At 49.8% G+C, this 7,665-nt stretch overlaps 1 protein-coding gene across 1 annotated transcript; it reads left to right on the forward strand.

The window, feature by feature from the left end:
- The first annotated feature begins 206 nt into the window (after positions 1–206).
- Positions 207–6,804, forward strand: FAM180B (family with sequence similarity 180 member B). The gene is made up of 3 exons (XM_074957024.1): positions 207–376; positions 2,643–2,722; positions 5,598–6,804. The coding sequence occupies exons 1-3, from the start codon at positions 289–291 to the stop codon at positions 6,039–6,041; spliced, it is 612 nt and encodes a 203-aa protein (XP_074813125.1). The 5' UTR covers positions 207–288; the 3' UTR covers positions 6,042–6,804.
- Positions 6,805–7,665: the final 861 nt, after the last annotated feature.

Here is a 7,665-nt window from a genome sequence, read left to right on the forward strand (position 1 = left end):
TACTTAGGTGGCAAAAAATCAGAATTTGGAAAAGAGGCTTTAAGAATTCTGCCAAAAACTAAACAACAAAGTCTTAAAGTTTCCAGATTGCAATGGAAAATACCCTTTGGGAACAGAGAATGCAACAGCAGGCCCTTCCCAGGACTGGAGTCAGAGAGAGGGAGAAGGGAGGATCCATTCCAGCAGAGGCTGCTGTGATCAGACAAAGGGAGGAGAGAAGCCACAGTAAACAGCTCTCCCTTCACCCAAGACATTTATCTACAGAACAGGTGGGGACCCTTATCTGGCATGGCACTCCTGCTCCAGCCGCAGCTCAGAGCCTGGCTGTGGACAGCACTGGTCCTCTATGTGTTTGCTGGATCCTGGAGGCAGACAGGTAGGAGGTGCACCTGCAAGGGAGGAGGCTGCTCTGCAAAACAAATGTGTTTGGGCAGTTCCACTGGTGCTGGGTTTTACCTAATTCCCCAAACGGGCCGGTGGGCAGGCTGTCCTGACAAAAACAACTTTCTGTGAGAGAGCAAATGAATTGTGCTCCATGTTGGACTCTATTCTGACTGAGGGAAGAGGGATGGCAGAGTTTGTCTCCAGAGAAGTTTGAGAGTGCTCTACTATTTATTTATACTAATTTGTCCCCCCAAATGCCTTTTATGCCCTTACAGTCTTTGTTGACACTACATCTTTCAAAATCAGAGGGTCACCTGCTGAATTGTTTCCTATGAAATACCCAGCTGTCCCCGGGTGAGAGACCCACTGCCAGTTAGCGTGAGGCAGACCTGCCATAACTCTTGGAGGCAGAAGGAGAGACTCCTTCAGCCCCTGCTGAAGAAAGTTTTTCCAGGTGCCTTTACAAGGCTGTTGATTAGGAAAGACTGTGAGGGAAACCTTGTGAGAAGAGCTTCTATTTCTGAAGAACATTGGGCCAATTATTTTCATACATTTCTTGTTATGTTTTATTTATGTATGTTTTACTCAACCTTCTACACTGACACTGGAATGTATTTTTAAAATATTAGTAAGAGTGATTAGCGGGTTATTCTGTTGGTTCATTGAAACCCTGCAGTTGGCTGGATGTCCCCAACTATAGAGATCTGTGCATTTAGCTGTGGTCAGAATAGGCAGAAGGTGAAATGGGAATCAGGTAGCCACTAGGAGAAGTCTAGAAAAGCAGCTCTTAGAGGGTGCAGTATCTTTACCTGAGCTATAAGCCTTGCTGAAATGTGCACCGAGGAGACGGAAACAGCAGCTCAAATCCCAGCTAACATTCTGAAAGCACATCTGGCTTTGATCAGGCAGCCTGCAGCTGTGTAGAGAAATGAACCTTCCCTCAGGCAGAAGGGAAAGCAGTATCCATCTCTGAACAGCTCCTACCATCCCCAGGGGGAGCTTTCCTCCAGAACGGAAAGTTGGAAGCTGGTTTTGGTAGCAGCACCATACAACTAAAAGATTAAATCACATTTCTGTTTGTTATGTGCACCTGCTAATTTTAACACTTCAGATCCCACAGAAAGATATGCTGAGTGCTTACGACTAGTTTACCCAACATCAGCTCTGCCTCCTTTCTCCTCACATGAGAACCAGAAGATTCCCTCCCCGCCCAAAAAGACAGCCAGCCTCCCATTCCCTCTCTTGCTGCCAGCACTGCTTTTCTGCACACAGAAATTCTGTGTTCCATGCTGGTTCTCTCCTAATCCTGGCCCACCCAATGTGATCCTGCTTCCTCCTCCCTGGCCTGAAGGAGTCTGGAACTGGTAGAAGGGGAGTTAGTATACATTAGCACACAGGCCAAGAGAAGAGGGAGGGCTGTGCCTCAGAATCCTAGTTTAGTGCTACCTTCCGGTGGTCAGAAACTCTCCCTCCCTGATGCAGCATTAACCTCCCTCAGCTTAAATCCCCTTGAAATGAGCGAAGGCCCCAGGTGACATCCATCCAGGAATTAGCTGGTCTCCTAATGGTTAATCATTTCACTGCACAATATGAATTCCTGGAGGCTGATGCTACAAAACAGTCATGGAAGGAGATCGATTCAGAATCTTTCTCAGACCAAATGGGACAGATACAAATCCCAGCATGGAGGGTTTTCCCACAGGCTTACCAAAGCAGATACTTTTGCTCGCTAACATCCCAGGTCCAGAATGGTACTGGCTAGGAGTAAGGGGTCAATGTCCTGAAACCTTCCCTTTCCTTTCTTGAACTTGCTTTATCTCCCTGATAAAACCCCAATTCTGCTCCCCCAAATCCAATGGTTAGACTATTTGGCACTTAAGGTACATCTACACAGCAGCTGGGAGGTTTAATTCCCCGGGGGGGGGGAGACATACACATGTTAGCTTTGTTCAAGCTAGTGTCTAAAAGTAGCTGTGTGGCTCTGGCAGTATCAGGGATGGCTAGCCTGAGCTGCTGCAGCCATGCTGCTATTTTTAAGCACTAGCTCCAGGAGAGCTATCAGCTGTATGTCTATACATGCTGAGAATTACACCTGTATAAATATACAGCTGCTGTATATTTATACCCTTAAATACCACAGGCATAGGCACCTCAGAAATATCAAAGATAGACAGACAGACATGGTTACTGAGACACAATAGGAAGGGTGCGCTAAGCTGTTGCTCTCTGAAGCTCTGTGGCTCTTTAATGTTTTCCAGATGGGCAGCTTCACTCCGAGGACCATGCTGATGTGAATGTGTTTCATAACAATCTGGAGGATGCCAACGTCATGCTAGAGGTTATTTGGGTTATGCTGTGGGGCTTGTGGGAAAGGATGAGAGTGTGTGAGCTCCTGTCAGGAGATTCTGCCCAGTCCAGCTTTAAACACCCAAATGTTCTGCTAGTTCTCATTGCTTTTCTATTTCAGGAGACTCTAGAACAGGGGTTCTCAAACTGGGGGTCAGGACCCCTCAGGGGGTTGCAAGGTTATTATATGGGAGGTTGCGAGCTGTCAACCTCCACCCCAAATCCCGCTTTGCCTTCAGCATTTATAATGGTGTTAAATATATAAAAAAGTGCATTTAATTTATAAGGGGGGTCGCACTCAGAGGCTTGCTATGTGAAAGGGGTCACCAGTACAAAAGTTTGAGAACCACTGCTCTGGAAGATGCCTTAGTGTACATCTCGGCAAAGTCACTGCCATATTGAATGAGATGAGTGAGGTCCAACTAGTCCAGCACCGTCTCTGTTGGTAGCCAGCACCAAATGCTTCAGAGGAAACCCCACAATGGATAATTATAGAATAACTTTCCTTAACCCCTGTAGTTAGTTGTTGGCTTATGCTCTGAGGAAGGAAGGTTTAATTATGACATGTTTAGGGGGGTGAGTGGGACAGGTCATTCTGCAGTAGGAGTGCTTATTCAAATGAACTGAGAGAAAGCAGATAGGAAGGAGCCCTCTGAGCAAGGACAGAAGGTAGCCAGCTTGGTGCCAGGGTTAAGAGGTAGACTTACCTGAGAGTTCTGGCTTCCTGGTCAGCCCAGTCCTTCAACTTCTTGATGGGACAACAGGGGATACCCAGTGTTGCTGGAACCAGAGTTGGTCCCAGGATATTATAGAGACAAGGGGGGGGGGAAAGGTTGGGCTAATATCTTTTAATTCACACAGAGTTTTCTTCAGGCCCCTCTCGCCAGCAGAAGTTGGTCCAATAAAAGCCGTTACCTCCCCTTCCTTGCCCCTCTCATAAGGTGCACACAAAAGCAAAGCTTCTCGTCGTCACAACACGTCCCACAAGGTGGCGCCTTTGGGCTAATCCTGCTGATGGTGGGTGGATGAATAAACGCGCTGCGGGCGGCCGGGCGGGCGCCGGGTAGAGTCTGGGCCTGGGCAGCGCGCAGGGAGCGCGAGGGCGCTCGGAGCTGCCGCGAGCTGAACTGTATTTCCAGCGACGATTGTCCCAAAGGGCGGTCACCAACCTTGGGGCTGGCCTGCGCCGGGCACCACTGTAGCGAAATGCAGACTTCCACCGGCACTCGGGGCACTGGGCAGCTCAGATCGCGAGGATTTCCCCCCCCCCCCTTCCCCTAGGGTGACCAGATTAAACAGAGAAAATAACGGGACACATGGGGGAAGCGCAAAAAAAAAAAAAAAAAGCGGCCGGAGTTGGCGAAGCAAAACAGAAAACGCCGGAGCGGCCAAAGCCGCGATATCGTGACAAATGGCGCCCCGACCGTGCATCGGTCGGGACGCGGGACGAAGACCTAAAACTCGGGACAGTCCCGATTTTATCGGGACGTCTGGTCACCCTACCCCGCGCCCGCAGCGAGGACGCAGCTTGGATCAGGGTGCTTGGCCCTGTGCTGCCTGCTCCTCTCTGCCGGAGAGCCGGTGGGGCCAGGGGCCTAGGCTCGCGTGATGCGCCCTGCCCTGCTGTTCTGCTCCTGAGGACGGGGGACAGGCAGGGAGATGTGAACTCTGCCCGGGGAGAGAGGACACAGCTACAACAGAAAGAACATCCAGGGCTAACAGCTGGGTGCCTGCTGCGCCCGACGTAGGAGAAAGCAGCAGATGCTGCCTGGCTTCCCCGAAGCTAAGGGGAAAGGCCAGATACAAAGTGGGGGAGGAGGAGGAGGAGGAGACATGGAACAGGGATGTAGACAACTGGAGGTTTGAGGAGAGGCAGCCATCTCCCACCCCCAAATGTAGGGATTGCATTGACAAAGGCAACGCTGAATTTGGAACAGAAGCTCATTAACAGTGGACAAATTTAGTCGCTACAAAACTCATGAAAGCAATATTCAACCGTCACAGTGTTTTTTTTCTCTCTGCTTCCCCCATATGAAAAAAATGGTCTTCGCCCCTGTCGAACACAGAGAAGTGCCATGCAGGAGACAGAAACAGGGAACTTCAGGGAGCAAGTTAGGGAAGGAGGGAGGAGAGCTGGCCCTCAGAGGGAGGTAAGAGGAGTTGCTGCCCAAAGATGTCAGATGGGGCTAAAGCATTGCCAGCCCTTGTGATACTACCCTGACTCATGATTCTGGGGGCTGGTTTTAAGCTGCTCAGGATCCTAGCAATAACTTCTCTGTGATTTCCCTTCTCCGCTATTAATAAAATTAGCCACCCTCTCCCATTATTTTGAATGGCTTGGAAGCCAGGCTACCGTTGGCTAATATGATCAGGCAGGCTGCTATGAGGAGCAAATGAAGTAAGGAGTGAGGGGGATAAAGAGGATAATGTAGAAGCCTGAAAGAGAGACCAAGAAGGAGTCAGACATGTACAGGCTGGACAGAGATGTTGTTGGGTATAGGGGAATGTGGGGAGGGGAGGCAAGAGAAGAGCACCATAGGAGGCAGGGGAACTATGGGATCAGAAAGGAAGAATAAGGCAGATGAGAGGAACTGGTTGGGGAGGTCAAGGATAGGGTAGGAGACAGACATGCAGGAGCCTGAAAACAAAATATAATTTGTTTGTTCAAATGTACGTGGTTTTACCTTTAGCAATCATCTTTGCCTATTGTACTGCATACCCCACACATCCCCCTCCCCGACCTCCTTTATACAATCCTGGATTTGCTAGGGGTGGCAGATCTCTTCATAATCTCTGCAGGGGACCCTCAATTGCGGGACAGTGGTTGGCCCTAGACTTCCTGCTCTCATAGTGCCCTTCTCTTTCAGTTGCTCTGGGAAGGACTGGAGATTGAGGCTAACAAGACAATCAGGCTGCAGGATGAGGAACTGGCCTCTCTGCGCCCAGCAAAGCGATTTCTCCAGATCTTCCAGCACCAGGTTCCCAAGACATCAGAAGGGATCAAGGAGCAGCTGAAACATCTTTCACAGGCAGATGCCCCTCTGAGTCTAGTAGAGTTTGATCAGCTTCTCTTCACCAGCGTTTACTGCGCTTATCAGATTCGCTCCATTCAGGGCCTGGACAAAAATCTCTGGATCAGTTTCTTTTCTCAGCTAGTTGATGAAATCCTCCATGATCTCTGCAAGGGATTCTGCCCTGCAAATTCCACTCTCCTGGCTTCCTGGCCCTGGAAGGAGAAGCCTTTTTATTTAACCTCACTGAAAAAGTCTTATCATTCCAGCCTGGCCATGATGAAGAGAGGCACTGAGTAAGGAGATTGACATGAGGAGATTCAATTGCATTCTTATTATTATGAGTGCTGCCAGTCATCCCAGATTATGCTGGTTAATGTGCGGAAGTGCCACCATTCTTCCTCTTTTGCTTTCTGTATTGTACTGGCAACATTCTAGGCATTTATCCAACCAGCTATTGCCCCATCTTTAAATGTGAAACAAAGCCTGGGATGTCTTCTTAGGATCTCCATAGAAGACACACTTCTGAGATGCACTTCTGCCTTGATCACTGATGGCCATTAGAGATGTCACAGCACTTTTTGCAGAAGTCCAGGTATTAGCCTCTAATGGCTGAATTCCATTTCAGGTAATTCCATTTTGCCTCCCTAAATTCCCTGTGGTTGCAGTTGGATATAGTATTTTTCCTTTACTACAATAACTCACTGTATAGCATAGTTGTGCTGTTCATACAGCTGCTGTGTTCCACTTCATAGGTGGCTACACTCTGTGGTGATTCATATTAAGTTCTGACTCATTTTATGTCATCCCATGCCAGGTGCCTGGAACAGTTTCCCAAGTAATGTGCACCCATTTCCTTCCAAAAACTCCTGAAAATGTACTGATTCCATGAACCCTTCTGGTATAGATATCGTTCCCCATTTTGTATTAATACAGAGTGGGCATTTGCTTGTATCTCATCTACTAAACTTTTGAGGGTAGGGATCCAGTTATTTGTTCATCAGATTTTACCTCTTCTAGAGAGTCTTCTTCTACATCTGTGGCACTTTACAAATAAAGTAATTGGAACAATACTGTATATGTGCAATCATTATCTTTATAATCAGGAATTCAATCAATGTAGAGCTCAATTATGCTTCTTTGTCATACTCCTTGCAGCATGGTATTAGCAACATAAATTCAGTTAGTCCAGGTGAGTTTTATTGGTTTCTTGGTTGGTGCTGGGGCTCCCATTTACACTGTAGATGCACTAACCCTGAGCTTCTACAGCCTGCGCTTTGCTGGTGAGGGTCATACTTCCCACACAGTTTCACTAGACCAGACGTGGGCAAACTATGGCCTGTGGGCCACATCCGGACCACGGGACTGTCCTGCCCTTTCCCCAAGCTTCGCACTGGGGAGGCTAGCCACCGGCTCCTCCCCCGCTGTCCCCCGTCCCCGACAGCCAGCACTCTGGGTGGCAGGGCTGCGCACTCCTGCAGGGCAGCACAGCAGCGTGTCTGGCTCCGGCCAGGCGGCGCGGCTGCCAGACATGCTGCTCTGAGCGGCACGGTAAGGGGGCCGGGACGGGGGTCCGGGGGTTGGATAAGGGGCAGGAAGTCCCAGGGGGCAGTCAGGGGACAAGGAGCAGGGGGCAGTTGGATGGGATGGAGGTTCGGGGGGGGGCGCGGCGGTCAGGGGACAGGAAGTTGGATGGGGGTGGGGTCCTGGGGGGACGGTTAGGGTCAGGGGGTCTCAGGAGGGGGCGGTCAGGGGACAAGGAGCAGGTGGGGTTGGATGGCTCGGGGGTTTTGAGAGGGGTAGTTACGGGGCGGGAAGTGGGAGGGGGCAGATGGGGGGGCGGGGGCCAGCCTGTTTCGGGAGGCACAGCCTTCCCTACCCGGCCCTCCATACAGTTTTGCAACCCTAATGTGGCCCTCGGGCC

This window comes from Natator depressus, chromosome 6, assembly GCF_965152275.1.
Source record: "Natator depressus isolate rNatDep1 chromosome 6, rNatDep2.hap1, whole genome shotgun sequence".
NCBI lineage: Eukaryota > Metazoa > Chordata > Testudines > Cheloniidae > Natator > Natator depressus.

What these genes read in the sequence shown, in the direction of transcription:
- FAM180B (XM_074957024.1), top strand. Translation starts at nt 289, where the DNA reads ATGGCACTCCTGCTCCAGCCGCAGCTCAGAGCCTGGCTGTGGACAGCA. An exon ending in TGGATCCTGGAGGCAGACAG is followed by an intron (nt 377 to 2,642) that starts GTAGGAGGTGCA and finishes AATGTTTTCCAG; the next exon opens with ATGGGCAGCTTCACTCCGAG. An exon ending in ATGCCAACGTCATGCTAGAG is followed by an intron (nt 2,723 to 5,597) that starts GTTATTTGGGTT and finishes CTTCTCTTTCAG; the next exon opens with TTGCTCTGGGAAGGACTGGA.